Source organism: Haliotis rufescens, unplaced genomic scaffold, assembly GCF_023055435.1.
Source record: "Haliotis rufescens isolate VD_foot unplaced genomic scaffold, xgHalRufe1.0.p SCAF_7, whole genome shotgun sequence".
NCBI classification, from domain to species: Eukaryota; Metazoa; Mollusca; class Gastropoda; order Lepetellida; family Haliotidae; genus Haliotis; species Haliotis rufescens.
In genome coordinates, this window is record NW_025964361.1 from 54,069,639 (window position 1) to 54,089,517 (window position 19,879).

At 38.8% G+C, this 19,879-nt stretch overlaps 1 protein-coding gene across 2 annotated transcripts in view; it reads left to right on the top strand.

Annotated features, from left to right (window-relative positions):
* The first annotated feature begins 4,826 nt into the window (after window positions 1–4,826).
* LOC124133693 (nucleoside diphosphate-linked moiety X motif 6-like) overlaps window positions 4,827–19,879 on the top strand; it is a 55,091-nt gene continuing 40,038 nt past the window's right edge. The window contains exons 1-5 of one of the 2 annotated variants that reach the window (XM_046498165.2): window positions 4,827–4,920; window positions 5,337–5,546; window positions 7,966–8,172; window positions 8,618–8,676; window positions 10,723–10,774. In XM_046498165.2, the coding sequence (XP_046354121.2) occupies window positions 5,354–5,546; window positions 7,966–8,172; window positions 8,618–8,676; window positions 10,723–10,774 (511 nt within the window). In that variant the 5' untranslated portion in view covers window positions 4,827–4,920; window positions 5,337–5,353. Of the gene's footprint in view, window positions 4,953–5,336; window positions 5,547–7,965; window positions 8,173–8,617; window positions 8,677–10,722; window positions 10,775–19,879 lie in introns of both variants that reach the window. The other variant, XM_046498164.2, reaches the window with a different exon arrangement.

Consider the following 19,879-nt stretch of genomic DNA (forward strand, 5'->3'; position numbering starts at 1 on the left):
AATGCTACACAGACCACAGATGACCTTCCTCGGAGCGGTCGTCCTAGGGTCACCTCACCTCGACAAGATCGGCAGTTTACCCGTCAACACCAGCGACATCCGTTCCTAACTGCAAGTGAAAGTGCTCGACAGACCATAGGAACACATAATCGACACATTAGCCGGGACACTGTGATCCAACGTCTCCGTTCCAACAACCTCAGATGTCGCCGACCAGCACGGCGTCCTGTTCTCCAACCACGGCATCGACAAGCACGACTTCAGTGGGCACAGGGTCATCACAATTGACGTCATCGTGAGTGGAGGCGTGTCATCTTCTCTGATGAAGATCGTTTTTGTGTCTCCCATGCAGACGGAAGAGTCAGAATTTGGCGGCGTCGAGGTGATCGTTTCGCTGACAGAAACGTTGTGGAAAGGGATCCATGGGGTGGACCTAGCGTCATGATATAGGCAGGGCATGGACTTAATGCGAGACTTCGACCCATGTGCTTTCTGAATGTTGGTCAAGGTCGGTGACACGGCGTCACTGCTCAGTGGTATATCGACCAAGTGATCAGACCCCACGTTGTTCCATTTTTTGCACATCAACAACACATTTTCCAGCAGGACAGCGCTCGTCCCCATGTTGCCAGAGCTACCATGGCCTTTCTGCAACAACACAACATCCGTGTGTGTGTGGCATGAAATGTGGTCACATGGTCCCAATAGACGTACATAAATAACGAACAATTAATCAAGATAACTTACACGAGACGTTTGTATTAACGTTGTTCAAAAGGCGGGGTCTTCCGAAGGCAGCGAGCAGTCCCGCGCCATCAATGGGAGATAATCGTGTTATGATAAGCTAATATTAAATTAGAGTAAGGTCCCTTGTATGAACTCCGTACAGTGTGTTAACTTAAACTTTCCACATCGTGTGGATTTTTTTAGTTCTATTGGGAAATTCAAGTTCCTCACAGCGATAGCCTATTCACGCACTGAGAAAGAACTTAGGAATTACTGGTTATCTCCCTTGTTACAAGGTCGAATGACGTCGTAACTTAGTTCGTACAACGCAAAGTCTGAAGTTTGCTTTGTAGACCCTGAAAGGAGTTTGAACAAGGGACGTAACTCCGTTTGACATTACCAAGTAAACTGGTTCTACTGTTTGTATGCACTGCAAGTTGAGCGGTTTTATCCAGACAGGAACACAGTCAAATTACCAAAATTAATTGAGAATTGACCTTCACTTTGTGTGAGTTCATTGGAGTATGAACCTTCATAGAGTGAGGGCCAAACTGTATGAACGTCGGAGCTTCTTACTTCAAAGGATGTAGGCCAAGATCTCAACACAATCTAAACACAATTTTATTTAGTACGTGTGACTTCATGTTTACACTGACAGCCATACAACAAACAGCTATATCGCGGAGTAAAATAGTTCCTCAAAAAGAGAGGTCACATTGGCGTATGGATGCACAACTTGCTCTTCAGAAACATCTTACGCAGCACATGTTTTCAAATCATATCCTCATTAGATGAGAAAGGTCTGTAAAGAACTACCTCAATAAGTCAGTAACAATGACAGCGCGTCGTAATACATTTACATCAAGTACAAGACGTCAAAATGGCCGACACGATAAACGTGACGGGAGAGATTTCCAAAGTTGTTAATGAACCTGTGACGGTTACATGTGTTAGTCATCATTGATCAGCTGGCCGATCGTCGAAAGGTAAATAAAGATGCGTCAAACAGACACAAAGGTAAATTCATAGATTGATGGAGACGGTCAATGTCAGCCTAGGCACTGAAATGACTGAGGAATCTAGCATCAAGACAGTTGTGAGTGGCAACAATGTTGTAGCCCTTTTAGATGTGGCCGCCGACGCAGAGATCAAAGAGACTGCTAGTGATCAACCCCAACCAAAAACCCGATTTACTATTGTTTGGAAGAAAACCTCCAAGATTTAGAGAAACAGAGGCAAAGCAAATCAACAATGAAAAACACTAAATGGGCTTTGAAAATGTTCAATGGTAAGCCATATAAAATTAATTAGATCTAATCTAGCGTTAAATAAATAAAGACATTAAAAAGTAAGGAATAAAACTTAAATTTACTATAAATACTGAAAAAAACTTGCCTACCTGTTTTACAGATAGGTCATCGGAGACGAGAAAAATATCCGTAGACTGGATTACTATTCCGGTTTGTGAGTTGGCCGACCTTCTCCGTGCATCCTACGCCGAGACGCGGCGGCACATGAGGAAGGGTGGCAAGGGTCCAGTGCCCGATGAGTACCATAGAAACACGACGAAAAATATCAGAGCTGTTGGGTCGCCACACAGACATAGTAAAGAACAAATAATTCCAACGTGCCAATGACCTTCTCAACGGAAAATTAAAATCCAATATCCGTAACGGTCAATCTATGCTAACACAACATAAGCCAATTATTGGCAATGGCGATATGACAAAAATTCAAGATTATCTGTCGCACGAGAGTCCACTCTGTGTTCTGTATAAAGCTTGGTTCGACATCGCTGTTCATTTTGTTTCATGTGGCCTAGAATTTCACTCTCAGCTGAGACCTGGTTCTTTAGAATTTCATTTTGATGACGAGGGACCTCGCCTCAGGGCATCGGGTCATGTTTATATTTATATTTACTCTCCTGTTACCTTTTTGAAGATAAGATTAATTCCAAACATTATTTTTCCATTTGTTCAGAGAATAAAATTATGTATTTTCGGCTTATGTTGTATATAGTCAAAGAACTATTTTTCTTTGCGTAACTGATCGTGAGTGGGGAAACGTATGTGACCGAGAGCCGAGAACCGATCAAGTAACATTGTTGCAATGTTCTTCGGCGAAACTAGAGAACTAGAGAAACCAGAAGTAAGCAATCACTGTGTTGCAATATTATTTAGCGAGACCAGTAAACTACAAAGTATGAAGTTATAAGAATTGAACGTCAGTTTGGATGGATTTAAAAGCGCTGGTTTAACTTGCGTGAGAACCTCCTGGCAAGCTCGGAGGTTCACAGAGTTTAACCAGCGCTTTTAAATCGTTCACACTTCACTGAACCCATCCAAACTGACGTTCAGTTTTTAATGAACGTCAATTTCGCGGTCATGTGACCGACCTCTCGTCCAATGGAAAAGCCGTATATCGTGTAAACTTCAAATTAAAAAATTATTTCCCATTGACCACAAACTCTCAAGCTCCTTCCTAGCGCGTGACACCTACGTTATACTCTCTGTAACATCGCTGCCAACAGCCATGTTCCCTGGCTACACTGACCCAGGCAATAACTGCACAATGGTGGCCTCCACAAGACAAACATGGCGGACACGATATGTATTTACTATAGAAAAACGCTAGAACGTGTGGTTCAAAACATTTCATAGCATTTTCATAAATGCTCTTGCAATGTATACGTCACGAGAGTCCGTTGCTACTTTTAGTGAAGGAAACATTATTTAAGCTGTTTCGAGACTCTAAAGTGGTCGTCACATCGGTGAAATGTGAACAATGACACATACCTCATTTTCAACAGTGATAGATCTATGTGCGTTTATATTTCGTGTCAACTCAACGCAAATGTCGCCGATTCTCCGCGAACGGGCTATCGCTGTGAGGAGCTTGACAAACTCTGAATATTGTGAATAAAAATGAGTGAGGTGTCTCCCTTTGACCATGACAAAAAAAACTTTGTAACGTCACAGATTGTAACCATGTAAGAGCGGCGCGTGTTTTAAAAACTCCTCATCATTCAGACCGTGAAGACCATTGCCTTCAATAGTTAGTCTGAAATAAGGAACCAGTGTTTCCGTCTGCCCCGCCTCCTCTGGAATACCGTGGTGACCATTGGGACCCGTTCCACAAAGCGATCGTAGCGGTAAGGTGACCCATACTTTAACATAGACTTACGACTGTCGTAGCGCTACGATCGCTTTGCGGAACGGGGCTCTGAAACGTTAATAGTCAAGGGCGCTCTTATACACCGTATCTCCCTTCTGTTTCTAAAAATACACTTAACTGGACCCATTCGCCAACATGTCTTCGTATCGTGATGATGCTCATACTATGAATTACTGCTTTGTCTGGTCCAATCTCGATTATTTACAGGCGGCAGTCACTTCGCTCTACTCCTTTCTGAGTGCGGCGTCAAACTGGAGTCGGCAACAAAGTGAACCATCACTCACCCTTGTCCAAAGATTGGCGTTTAATTTTACCGTGGTAGGAGACGCTTAACCAGACGTTATAAACAGAGTACGTTTGTCTCCTAATCAAATTACAGAGACAATATGATGATGTCAAAAAGCACACTCTGTTAAGCCCCGATCACAAGCGTGGCACGGAACACTGGAACCTGTTATTGGTCAGTAAATAAAAATATATACCCCCTATATGTTAGTAGAGAACATATAGGGGGGTTATATATTTTTATTTACTGACAAATAACAAGTTACTGTGTTACGGAAGCATGTGAAGACTAACTTTCAGTGGTGATCCAAAGTTGTATACTTTGAATGATCCTACAAAATAGCCAAGCTTCTGTTGGTGGGTTGGAATGTTCATAGGAATTGAAAGCATAACAATATTATGTTATTGCAAAAATGTAATATTGTATGACAGTTGTGAATATGAGAAATACTTGGATAGGGGCCCTCCGAAAGGAACGGATATCGGGACTGAAGGCTTTATTTTTATCATTCTGATTTCGTTTCCGTTTACAACGTTAATAAAACCGAAACAAAAGACAATTCAAACTCCTTACAGCGATAGCCCGTCTACTGAGCTCTCTATATTATACTGAGAGTGTAACGCGCTGCGTAGGAGCTTGAAGACGGTCATTAAAGGGAAGATAACTCTAATATCCTCTAACACCTGATAAGGATATTGAGTCATTGACAACTCGACTGTCTACAACTGGGACAGGTGAGAATATATTGCCAGCCACGAGCAATATGGTAGTTACATAATAAGGAGCTTATTTAATCGTATTTTACAAGAAATCAAATTAAGTAATAACAATACTGCGACTGACACGTTCCGAGTTGTATAACTGATCTGATGCTGTTGTATCATATAAAGTTTCTAAACTGTCGTCTGCTATTGATCTCTGCTAAATTTGTAATAATAAAAACAAATTGTCAGATACGACCCTCCAGTTTTCATTTGTTATTCAGAATGATCTCTGCTATTCAAACCACCACAAACATTGCTAATCATTGCCGCACGAATGTTTGTGTATTAAAATAAATATAGCACAGCAGATTATTTTAGCAACTTCTTGAATTAAAGTAAATGGGACTGTTACATTCCAATCTCACTGTTGGCTTGTACCTTGTCAGCTTTCAATGTTGAGAAGATGGCGGCGCTGTACAAGACAGCGGGCAAGCATGTCCTAAGATGTATTAGATGCCGGTTGCCCCTGTGGACGTCGGTCAGTCGTGGAGTGACAAGTCTAGAATATGAGAAGGATCAGCACAATGGTGTGACTGTCAACCTCGCCCAGCTTCCAGCCAGCACAACAGAGCAACAATTCCACACACAACTTAAAGGTACACAAGAGAGCATCAATTCCACACACAACTTAAAGGTACAGAACAGAGCATCAATTCCACACACAACTTAAAGGTACACAACAGAGCATCAATTCCACACACAACTTAAAGGTACATAACAGAGCAACAATTACACACACAACTTAAAGGTACACAACAGAGCATCAATTCCACACACAACTTAAAGGTACACAACAGAGCATCAATTCCACACACAACTTAAAGGTACACAACAGAGCATCAATTCCACACACAACTTAAAGGTACACAACAGAGCATCAATTCCACACACAACTTAAAGGTACACAACAGAGTATGAATTCCACACACAACTTAACGATACACAACAGAGCAACAATTACACACACAACTTAAAGGTACAGAACAGAGCAACAATTCCACACACAACTTAAAGGTACACAACAGCATCAATTCCACACACAACTTAAAGGTACACAACAGAGCATCAATTCCACACACAACTTAAAGGTACACAACAGCATCAATTCCACACACAACTTAAAGGTACACAACAGCATCAATTCTATAATGTCCAAGATGCTCCTAGGTCTGTTGACTAATGATATGATGGTTTATGGAGTGAAACGAAGACTTTATTGATCTTCAATGAAAGATCACAGGGCGCCGCCATTGATACCTGCTTACACATGGTCAATATCCAACATGAGACTCTGACCTCTGACTCTTGCACCATGCATACAATAACAGACCTTATTTGCATGTACACTACAAATTCCACACACAACAGACCAGGGAGAGGGCAGTGCAGATTTTCATAAAATTCCGACCCCAAAATTTCTGATCAAATTTAAGCATCATTGTTTCTTCACCACAACCCATTTGCATTAGCATCTCCCTGCCTTTCAGGATTCAGGGGCAGATACGGTTTTCCAGTAGGATGCAGGGAGGAGGGATGCATATTTTCCCATTTGTCATTGTACCTCATCTATTCACTGACACTCATGACGGCACAAGAATATGACATATGCTGAGTGCGCATGAACTCATTATTATTCATTTAGAGTAATAGTGTGTGAGTGAGTGAGTATGGTTTTACGCCGCTTTAAGTAATATTCCAGCAATATCACGGAAATATAAGGTCCTAGTACAGTATAAGAGACCTCTCTTTACTTGCACCTTCCCGGGGTCATCTATGACACAGACAGACCAATATCGAGTTCAAGTGCTGGATGCAGGTGAAAAGAGGATACCATGAAGCTATATACTAGGACCAAACCACAATCACATTTTCGGATGTCAGCCATTTAACACTCGTATCTGGTCAAATCCTTGGCAACAAACTGATAACCTTTTATGTTTTGTACATACCTCGTTGGGAATGTTTTAGAAAGATTACTAACACTGGTAATCTGTGTTATACATGCTTGGTTCTGTATGGCTCCTGTTATGTAATAATGATTTGAACAAAAATGCCAAAGAGAACTAGCCCCAAGTTAGATCATTTTAAAAATACACATACACACATTTTATTGAAACAATTAAAACCATAACCACAACATATCTGCATGCACCTTCAGTCCTGGGGTATGAATGTTATATTGTTACACAGCGTGCCTACAGTCCTGGGGGATTAATGTTATATTGTTATCCAGAGCGCCTACATTTCTGAGGCATTAATGATATCTTGTTACACAAAGTGCCTACATTCCTGGGGCATTAATGTTATATTGTTACACAAAGTGCCTACATTCCTGTGACATTCATGTTATATTGTTACACAAAGTGCCTACAGTCCTGGGGCATTAATGTTATATTGTTACACAGAGTGCCTACAGACCTGGGGCATTAATGTTATATTGTTACACAGAACACCTTCATTCCTGGGGCATTAATGTTATATTGTTACACAAAGTGCCTACAGTCCTTGGGCATTAATGTTATATTGTTACACAGAACACCTTCATTCCTGGGGCATTAATGTTATATTGTAACACAGTGTGCCTACAGTCCTGGGGCATTAATGTTATATTGTTACACAGAGTGCCTACAGACCTGGGGCATTAATGTTATATTGTTACACAGAACACCTTCAGTCCTGGGGCATTAATGTTGTATTGTTACACAAAGTGCCTACAGTCCTGGGGCATTAATGTTATATTGTTATATTGTTACACAAAGTGCCTACAGTCCTGGGGCATTAATGTTATATTGTTACACAGAACACCTTCATTCCTGGGGCATTAATGTTATATTGTAACACAGTGTGCCTACAGTCCTGGGGCATTAATGTTATATTGTTACACAAAGTGCCTACAGTCCTGGGGCATTAATGTTATATTGTTACACAGAACACCTTCATTCCTGGGGCATTAATGTTATATTGTAACACAGTGTGCCTACAGTCCTGGGGCATTAATGTTACATTGTTACACAGTGTGCTTACAGTCTTGGAAGGCGGAGGAGAGGTCAGCAGTGTGGCTACAGGTGCCTCTAACTCATAGTCGACTGATCGCTGCTGCAGTAGACCACGGCTTCACATTCCACCATGCGGAGGGTGACAAGGCCATGTTGAAGCTGTGGCTCAACTCCTCCCAGTCCGACAGGACACCTCGGTTTGCCACCCACCAAATTGGAGCATCAGGTACTTACCATAGTTTTGTTTGGGGTGTGGTAGGGTGGGAGAATGGGGTATTTTGTTATGTAGATAGAAAAAAAGAAAAGAAAAAGAAAATGTGTCGATGGAGTGAGGGGAGTTTAGAGTTCCCTCCCTTCCCTTATAGACACAGACATTTTCTGATTCTTCATAATCAGTTGTTTTTGCAGATTTTAAATAAATTTTTGACAGTTTCTAATTATAGTAGATTAAATATTTGATTCATATTGATAGTGATAGGAAGTGAGGTTTTTTTTCACATTTTACTTATTTTCCTATATTTTATCCAAGTTTTAAAAAAAGTGATGACTATTTCGATCTGAATCGTACAGAGCAGAATCTTTTACGTTGATATGAGACATCAACTGATATCATGATGTCTGTTTCTTGTGGGTTTCTGACACATGGCTTATGTATTAACTTTCTTCTCCAGGGTTTGTTGTGAGACAAGATCTTCAACAGGTGCTAGTCATAAAAGATAAAAACAGCAAGGTAAGTAAAGAAGGTAGAGAAGAACGGGCAGAACTGCACTCTCAGTGTTTATATTGTACCCAAAGTATCATGAATCATGACTCTGCTGTAACAGAAATTTCAAAAGAATGTACCCCTTGATTTTTCCTGCATGACTAGAATAGTCTGTGAGGGTTGGAATGTTGGCAGGTTTGGGTCTGTATCAAGTCCAATATAGATGCATCTTCCACATGTACATGGTGACCTGGTCAAGTAGAAAGTGGAGACAATGATGGAATTTGGTAATCAAAGGGCAAGAGAAATTGAATTGACATTAATGGGAGACAACTCTTAGGATCCTAATCTTTATTGTGATTGGTGAAAGTTGCTTGAATAGTTGTCCATTGTATTTTTTGCTTGGTTTGGTTAAAAGTTAATTTTGTGCCTGTGATTTTTTAGAATAAAATGATGACAAATAAATCTGGTTCGATATTTAAATCTAAAATAATTGTTTCCTTAAAATCAATCTCTTACTTAGAAAAGAGAGATTCCTGAGGCTTCAGATGTTTCTTGTTTTGTGTCATGGTGTAAATTGTTTAGGCCACACATTTTCCATTTTATTGTTTACAGATATTAGCTAAACAATATGCATTGGTTGGCTTTAATAAAATAAGATTGTGAAGCTCAATATTTTGTAATTCTATTTGGTATGAAGTTGTTTGGGCTGGTCAGTTTTGTTGGACTTGGTGCTAATACCGGTACTGCTGAAAGTAGAGAATGTGTAGACATATTACAGAAACGTGTGAATTTCTGAGAAGTCTTTGCTTTCTTTATGAAAGGTTTGAAGTAGCCTTTGATTCTCTTGATCACTTGTTATTTAAGAGGTTCATGGCTACTTATATTGTGTATGTTTTAAGTTGTACCTTTTCTATTTTCTAATCTGTCAAAGATGGAGTGGTCAGGCAATTTAAAGTATGTTTTTCTTTCTCACTGTGGCTCTCTGCTGAATCTAACAACTGAAAAATAAACAAATGTCACCATGGTCTGATTTGACTTTATAACTTATGCAAAGATACTTAAACATATTAATAGCAGCATTAGAAATTGCCACTAGTCCTGTAGTCCTTGCCAATCTGCCCAATAGTTAAGGTATCACAAGGTCTAGTAGAAATTTGCCATTTTTAAGGGTTTTGCAATATGTTGTCATTATAAGAACCAGTGGACTGAAAATTTTGTTACCACCACTGAATGTTACCTGGCTCTAGTGAATTTGTAGGCCAGGTAGGTTTCATGCAAGACATTCAAAACTGTCTTTAACTGTGAACTCAAATGTTATGTGTTTCTGTCTGGTAGTTACAATTGGTTGGTTGGTTTGTTGTTTAATGCCGCACTCAGCAATATTCCAGCTATATGACGGCGGTCTGTAAATAATCGAGTCTGGACCAGACAATCCAGTGATTAATATCATGAGCATCGATCCACGCAATTGGGATCAATGACATGCATCAACCAAGTCAGCGAGCCTGACCACCCGATCCCGTTAGTTACCTTTTACGACAAGAATAGTCACCTTTTACAGCAGGCATAGGTTGCTGAAGACCTATTCTACCCCGGATCTTCACGGGTCCTGGTAGTTACCAATTATCCTTACTGTTATACAGAGACAGTGTGTCAGTTTCACACAGGTACTAGTTACATTGCCTAGATCTAGCTAAGGGCACCAAGGTATAGTACATAGTGTTACTCCCCTGTGAAGATACAGGTTAGAATTGGTCTCCTGCAACCCAAGTTTGTTTTAAGAGGCGACTAATAGCGTCGGGCAGTCAGGCTTGGTGACTTGGCTGATGTATGTCATCGTATCCCAATTGTGTAGATCGATTTCTCATGATGTCAATCACTGGATTGTCTGGTCCAGATGCGATTATCGGGTATTTTAAGATCTCTGTCATGTAGCTTAAATATGCTGAGTGTGGTGTTAAACAACTAACAAACAACGATGACGAGGCCAAGATGAGTGAAGCAACAGTAAAATCACTATAACATGTTTATTTTTTTCAAATTAATTTATTCCTCTGTTGATCATTTCAGTTTAATTTGTGGAAGTTCCCTGGTGGATTGTCAGACCTGGGAGAGGACATAGGTAGGTACATTATTCTGCCTCTGACAGATGCTTTGTAGTCCCTATGAGCCAGGATGAACACAGAGAGCCCTCTGTTCCTTATATGAATTTAAGGACAACTCTCAGAAAAATTGTCTACTATTGATGTAAGCAAACTGTCTTGGGTTTGTGACCAAATATATAAGTATCACTTTATTTTGTGAGTGGTGTAGTTAAACTTTGTCCATCTCTGACACCACTAGTTATACGAAGGGGACATTTAGTGTGTTTTCAATGTACAACAGTTGCCTGGATTCTGTACAGGGCCCAAGGCTCTGTAGTCTACAATTAATCCCATAGCCAGGTTGTCAGGTTCACCCTCAATATGATGCTTGGCTTGTCAGGACCTGCATCACTTCAGGCTTTCCTCCCACAAGCAGCTGGCATGCTGTGACATAACTGGTGTTTACCCAACTCACTCACTCATTGTATAAATATGTGTGTGTGTTGTCATGTTTTTACTTTGGTAAGATATAGAGTACATGACACAGTTAGCGAGCACATCTCAAGTGTCCCATGCTTGTCGTCTTTATTAACTGTACATGTTTGTTTCTTTGTTGTGTAAAGCCTCACTCAGCAATATTCCAGCTACATGACGGCGGTCTGTAATTAATCGAGTCTGGACCAGACAATCCAGTGATTGGCATCATGGGCATCGATCTACACAATTTGGTTACGATGTCATGCATCAACCATGTCAGCGAGCCTGACCACACAATCTTGTTAGTCGCCTCTTACAGCAAGAACATGTTGCTGAAGACCTATTCTAACCTGGATCTTCACGGGTGAGCTGTAATATGATCATAATACCCATCAGATATGGCCGAAGAGAGTGAGGGAGTGAGTGAGTATGGTTTTACACTTTTAACTGTGTTCCAGCAATATCATGTCAGGGGACAGCAAAATTGGGAATCACACATTGTACCCATGTCGGGAAGCGAACAGGGGATTTTAACAACAAGGCTAACCCACCACCGTGATACTCCTGAAGCATGACTGTGATATGGCTGTAATAAAGCCATGGTAATGTTGTAATACAACTAGTATAGTTCTTGTCTAGAAGTTATTTAACCAGTGACTACCAAATGAATTGTCCTCATTTGGATGAAAATTTATACTGAAAGTAAAGAACATGCCACTTGGATTGTGTCCTTGAATTGGTCCACGTCTTCACCCAACATCTACTGCCAAATGGGACATGTTTTTGGAAAGACAAACACTGGTCTGCAACAGCTGCAGAACTGTGAGTTTCACCAGTCTTTGATTGTTGTCATGTCTGACAGTAACTTATGTAAGGAACAGAAGTATACTCAGCACCAAAAGAAACATGAACCTAAGAAACATGTAGAGAAGTATATACGTTAAGAAGAGATGTTTCAAATGTGTACCAATTGATGACAAAACAAACAATCAGTCAAGTGTTACCACAGAGTGTTTTTATTCATATCACAATATGCTGCACGTGATTTCCAGACTTTACACACTAATCCTTACACGAGACAAATGGAGCATCTCCAGTCATGGGTCTGTCATGTCACGTGTGATGGGTCCATGGGAGTCGATTCACACAATATACCAGTATATTCTTTTGTGCATCGAACCAATCTAATATCTCTTGAATATGAGTACATCTTCACAGATATAGGCAATATGGGACCAGGTAAATCCATGTGTGATGACGATGGTAGAAATGACCACAGAACTGTAAGTGGCTGTATTTGGGTTGAAAAATGGGCAATACACCTTACCCAATGCATGCAATGGACAGTGACGTGTACGAGTTTTAACATCTTATTCACAGAAGTCAAAAGGATAAATGTTATTTTATAAGGATCTTTTCACCATGTTATTTTACAAAGAGATCTGTTCACTGATTTTTTTTTCACACACAGATGCATCAACATTAAATCATTAATTCTTAACTAATGTAAAACACAAATAAAATATGGCTCGAAAATAATATATCTGACTAAATGTAGACTTTAATGAGCACCAAATAAATGCGATCAACCATTACTAAAAACATTTAAATTACTAAATTACACCCATTGCGTGAAATGAGCAGATAATTGTTAGCACATTGCACGCAATGGGCAGTTGCACAGATTGGGTGTAACACATATATCAGAAAGCAGAAAACGCCGGCCCATAGCTTTGTATGGTATTTTTGCAATAACTCTCATCATTTTTAGCAATTTTGGGGGGAGCCTAAACTAACTAACATAATAATATTTGGAAAAAAAAATTATCCTGAAGACTTGTGATTGAAATAAGGTCATGTGATTTTAGCACGATACAGATGTTGGTGGGTTTTACCAGTAAATGTCTATGACCTGCTTCACTATTGACTTCCTCCTTGACTAAGGTGACAGGCTCTGATATAAGGCTATACTATTTCTAAGCTTGGTTCATGAATCCATAATTATTCCATCGACAAGAATTATGTAAAGTGTTAAAAAAACACCCTCATTTATATCACTTATCACTATCAATATTTATTTAAAAGCTGTTGAAAAATTTACCTTGAAAACTTCAAAACACAACAAAGTCTGATGAACCACAAAGTATCCATGTCTTTAATGGATGGGAGGTAACTCTAAACTTGCCTTACTGTGTCCATGCATCTTTTTTCCTACTGACTCAATACTTTGAGGACATAAAAAGCCAAAAAACTGGCAGTGTGGGTTTGAATCCCGGACAGGACTCAACCAAAAAGAGTATGAGAATGTGTACTTGAATCAGAAAGTGTTATCACAAATATAATATTTGTTACATTTGACCACTTTCTAAAAGGCATTGTGTGTTCATAAAAAAAACTGAAGTTTGATTTAAAAAACAACATTTCGAACTACCAAAAATACATAATTTGTTTTGAAAATGATAAAGTCTGGCCTATCTGATTCAATTAAACTCAAATGAGTTTTCACCACTGCCTGGAATTTACTCTTTTGGAAAACTTTGAAAATTAACATTAAATTCATATATATGTAAATCGACGATATTTACTTTATATGATGGTATTTAAACTGAATAATTAATGGAAATCCCCAGCTCATGACAGCAACCCATGCTTGTCGTAAGGCGCGACTAACGGGATCTGGTGGTCAGACTCGCTGACTGGGTTGATGGATGTCATCGTATCCCAATTGCGTAGATCGATGCTCATGATGTCAATCACTGGATTGTCTGGTCCAGGTTCAATTACTTACAGACTGCCTTCATATAGCTGGAATATTGCTGAGTGGTGTTAAACATAAACAAACTGAGCTTATGAAGTGTACATAAAATCTGAAAAACTTGCCATCATCTGGTTCAGCATCCTCAAAGTTTACAAGTGTTTATGTATCAAGTGTTCCATATCAGTCGTCTCACATACGTCTAAACAGAGATGTTACAATAAAAATAGTTTTTTATGTGAATGAAGGAGATATCTGAGACATGTGCACAGAATTTATCGAGCTTGGTCATAATGTAGGCTATAAGAACATACAGCATTTTTTGTTTGTCATCAAGAGCATGTGGAAATGGATAGATAAAAACCAATTAATATTGCTAGAAATATTTTTTTTAAATTTCTTTGTAATTTTTGCTCATTCTTCAAGTTGAAGGTTAATGCATACACAAAAGAAAATACCTTTGACACTGTGGTTGTGCTTATGTTGGGTGATCAAAAATATTAAATTTTGTCAAGAAGGTTTAGGCCATTACTTTTGTTGTTGTTGGTTTATGAATCAGCTGACATGAAAAATAGCAAAATGAAAGTAAAATTTAAATGACCTTTCTCATATTTTTTATTACGACCCTAATGGCATTAAAGAGTAAATATATAAATAAGTGAACATGAAATATCAAAATATTATTTTATGTATAAAAGAGGAATTATGACAAAATACAAAATACATAGCGAAGTGTTGGAAGTGATGTAGACTGACATGAGTTATGGCCTTTCAATGTGATGTTTGTTTTGCAGTTGTTCAGGCGGGAAACTGGTGAAAGTGCCTCATGAGTGCAGTTGAGGGGTATAAATTCAGATAATTTGGAATGTTAATTGAGAGTTTAGTTAACATTATACTTTGACCACTGGCATGTTCATTTGAAGACAATTTCTTTTTTTCAACCACCAACATATAAGAACAAAACAAAATTCTGTAAACCAACTAATAACTGTTTAGTCACCTAATATGAACGCCTAAATGAACGTTTTAGGATCTACCAACTCAGCAATTTTTATGTTGCTAATGTTACCAGTAATCCACTACCATTGTGTTTGACCTTTACAGTATAAATCAGGACAACTTTCTCCAAGCCTTTTCAATTTCTTCATTTCATTCATTCATTGTCATCACAAATGGACTCCTTCCATGGAGCCAGAGTTCAATTAATCACACCATACCTAAATGCCATTATCATAGGCCCTATAAAAATACCACAGCAGTTGAAAAGAATTCAATGAATCCATCTTCACCCGTACCCAAAACACTGTTACTTTGTCTGTTCCTCAGTGACAGCGTAAGTCCCCAAATCCCTGCCTACTTCTTCAACTATTATTTAATGATGATAAATAGTTCCTAATCAAACCTCTTTGTGACTTCAAAGGTGTGGGTAGCAGTCCGCTGCTCAGCCTAGACACTCAGCCATTTCAAGTAGAGAATTAGTATAGATGATTTCCTATCTACAATAGGCATATGTAAGACAGGGCACCTTCCTCTTTGATGTACAAGGCGTTGAAGGCATTTCAAGTACCACAAGGACCAAGCTAATGTTGTGGTAACATAGTCCTTGTTTTGACATACGTGTTCCTCTCAAGTCTTGTTAGTTGCGGGTGTATCGGAAGATAATTCTCACCTCTTAAACAGGATAAATAGGGATAATCATCCACTTAAAATAAGCTTTTGTTTCAACCAGTTAATATAGAAGAGTTAGGTATTGGCTCATCTCATATTATTCGGAATGGAGATTCAAGTAAAAATCAATTCATTTTACCTTTAGGACATTTTTGTGTGATATGAATGGTACCTGTTTGCTTTGAGATTTGAGTTATTATTTTCTTTTCTCTATAAGATCTATAGATTACTTTTTTGGAATGGGGTACATGTTTTCCTCAAACGAGATGCCCAATAAAGGTATATTCTTTACATGGGGAACTATACTGCTAGAGAATCATCAGAGTAACCTTTTGGAGGATTCTTTGTAACAGAAAGACCATTCTTGTCGGGAGGACCTTGTCCTGTGGTGACCGGGTTAGAATGGGTCCCCACACCCTACTACTGGTTGGACTTGTTGGGCCAGGGGGTTGGGCTCTGTGGCTTGACTGATTGTGTGTCAGTGTTCACATTTTCAGTCACTGGTTTGCCTTGTTGTCACCAGCCTGGATTCGATGACTCTCAACCCTGAAATAGCTATGATATTTCCAACATCCATGACTCTCAACCCTGAAATAGCTATGATATTTCTGACATCCATGACTCTCAACCCTGAAATAGCTATGATATTTCTGACATCCATGACTCTAAACCCTGAAATAGCTATGATATTTCTGACATCCATGATTCAACCCTGAAATAGCTATGATATTTCTGACATCCATGACTCTCAACCCTGAAATAGCTATATTTCTGTCATCCATGACTCTAAACCCCAAAATAGCTATGATATTTCTGACATCCATGACTCTCAACCCTGAAATAGCTATGATATTTCTGACATCCATGACTCTCAACCCCAAAATAGCTATGATATTTCTGACATCCATGACTCTAAACCCCAAAATAGCTATGATATTTCTGACATCCATGATTCAACCCTGAAATAGCTATGATATTTCTGACATCCATGATTCAACCCTGAAATATCTATGATATTTCTGACATTCATGACTCTCAACCCTGAAATAGCTATGATGTTACTGACATCCATGACTCTAAACCCCAAAATTGCTATGATATTACTGACATCGATGACTCTCAACCCTGAAATAGCTCTAATATTACTGAGATCAATGACTCTAAACCCTGAAATAGCTCTAATATTTCTGACATCCATGACTCTAAACCCCCAAATAGCTATGATATTACTGACATCGATGACTCTCAACCCTGAAATAGCTCTAATATTACTGAGATCGATTACTCTCAACCCTGAAATAGCTCTAATATTACTGAGATCGATTACTCTCAACCCTGAAATAGCTCTAATATTACTGAGATCGATTACTCTCAACCCTGAAATAGCTCTAATATTACTAAGATCGATTACTCTCAACCCTGAAATAGCTCTAATATTACTGAGATCGATTACTCTCAACCCTGAAATAGCTCTAATATTACTGAGATCAATTACTCTCAACCCTGAAATAGCTCTAATATTACTGAGATTGATTACTCTCAACCCTGAAATAGCTCTCATATTACTGAGATCGATTACTTTCAACCCTGAAATAGCTCTCATATTACTGAGATCGATTACTCTCAACCCTGAAATAGCTCTAATATTACTGAGATCGATTACTCTCAACCCTGAAATAGCTCTAATATTACTGAGATTGATTACTCTCAACCCTGAAATAGCTCTAATATTACTGAGATCGATTACTCTCAACCCTGAAATAGCTCTAATATTACTAAGATTGATTACTCTCAACCCTGAAATAGCTCTAATATTACTGAGATCGATTACTCTCAACCCTGAAATAGCTCTAATATTTCTGACATCTGTATTAACCAACATTCACTCACTCACTCACTACCTCGAGATCATACTTGGTCTCTTATGACAAAAGGACATTTTTATTATTTTTATCAATTTTTGGTGGGACATTCATCTGTTTCTCTACCAATATGATATAAAATTATTAAAAATATATTTAGCACATTTTGGATGACAATCTATCAATGTCCCAGAAAACTAACCTGTATTATGATCTTAACAGAAAACCTGTATTATGTAATGTAATTTTAATTTAGAAAAGAATAGAGGGAATCATTTAGTTTACCATCACTCAAAATGTCAGTTTGCTCTCAAGCTTTGTGATTAACCTTTTTTGGTATAATGAAGTATATGACATACTTTTTGTAATGTAATGCAAATACTCAAAAGGGCAGAGATATCAATGACTCTGCCTTTTGTGTTATGACTATGCTTGTGTAATGCACAGTCTTTGTAGTCAAGAATGACCACTGTTTTTGATAAACTTTTTGTTATTTAATCTAATATCCAAATAGTGAGTTAGTGAGTGAGTTCGGTTTTACCCCGCTTTTAGCGATATTTCAGCAATATCACAGCGGGGGACACCAGAAATGGGCTTCACACATTGTACCCATGTCGGGAATCGAACCCGGGTCTTCAGCATGACGAGCTAACGCTTTAACCACTAGGCTACCCGACCGCCCCAATATCCAAATAGAAAGAAAGGGGTTAGTGTGCATTCTGTTGCACATGGCATACTTGTTAACTACTGTAAGTGTCAAATGCACACTTCACCCCTGAGGCATACAGGGAAATCATATTGTTCAACAATGTATTGATAAAATGAAATGTTCGTCTGTAAGAAACATCATAGGAATTATCTGTTTGTGTGCACATTTTGGAACAGAGGAGTGAAAACATGCTCATTTACGTATTCCCTCAATTTCTCACGTTCAGTGACATGCCATTGATGATGTCATTCAGTGACCTGACGTCAAGGTCACAATACACTGACGTCATAGTTCAAAGAGCATTGCGTTTGTCAGCACCATACGCGAGCTCGTGGATTTCACCAAAGTGGTAAACGTCTGGGCTTTCCTCCCGAATTAACCTGACACGCTATGATATAACTGGAATACTGTTAAAGCGGCATTAAACCCAACCCACTCAAAGAACATTGCAGTGCAAACTTATTTCCTTCTGTGGGAAACAATATATGCAACCTGTCATAAAATGGGACCTAATTCAACTTGTTAAAATGGAATATTGCGCCCTACATTTGATGATTTGACTTGTAGTCTGATTCTAGGCTTCATTGCTTCACTGCTTCATATGGAGGCACAGGCGGCCCTGTCATTTAAGACTGTGCAGAGTTGCGTCCCTTGGATACACAGAAACCTATTATTGTGGGTTCAAATCCCGGTTCGCCCTGGTTATGTTTCCAGGTTTGTCAGTGCCATTCCTGTGCTTCTTGGTTTCACTAAAGTGGTAAATGTCTGAGACCTGCATCACTTTGGGCATTCCTCCCACATTAAGTTGACACACCGTGATATAACCGGAATACTGTTAAAAGTAGCATTAATTCAAACTCACTCTCTCGTCCCTTCATATATGCAATAGACTGACTGAAAATACGTCGTTAAAAGACTCCCTATACTCGCCAGTTTGGGTTGCACAGTGAACACAAAACCAAACCAGCAGACATCTTTAAGTGGCTGCTGAATTGTTAAATAGATCAAACAAAACTGTGCACACTTAATTGCCCTTTGGGTAAGATGCCAAAGTCTGTTCAGTGCTTGCAGAAAAATGTACTTTGCCAACTGCTCAATATTCTTTTATCTACTGGCACAATCATGTCTGGAAAAAAATGACAAATCATCACAATTAACAAAGGGTGCTTATTAAATGTTTGTGTTACGAAAAATGGGATGTACATTTACCTGTTATTATCTTTTTTGATGATATACAGAAAAATGTCAGGATTCCACAACTGGGTTCAATTATTCTGTTAGATAAACCACAGTTTGAATTGTTTGGATAAGAGTTTTAGAAATGCAATCAGGTTTTCTCTAATGTGAAGGAGAGATTTAGATGTCAATTTTAACAGAATTAAAAACAGAATTTTCTTTAATAACGGATAAGCTTTGCAATTGATATGAAGTTGGTTATTTGTAGGCTTGTGGCTTCAGGATATGATGCACAATTAGGTAAAGTAGAACATTTCTCAATGTACACAAGGCCTTATTGCTTGGCAAGACCTCAGCAAAACATATGGTATACCTTATAGAAGTGCAAGGTACGCCTGTCTATTTCACTGAGTAAGTGGCAGCTGACTTCACAAGTGACAGGCCAGGATTAGAAACTAATGTTAATTATATACATACTTGACAGATTTGTCTGCCC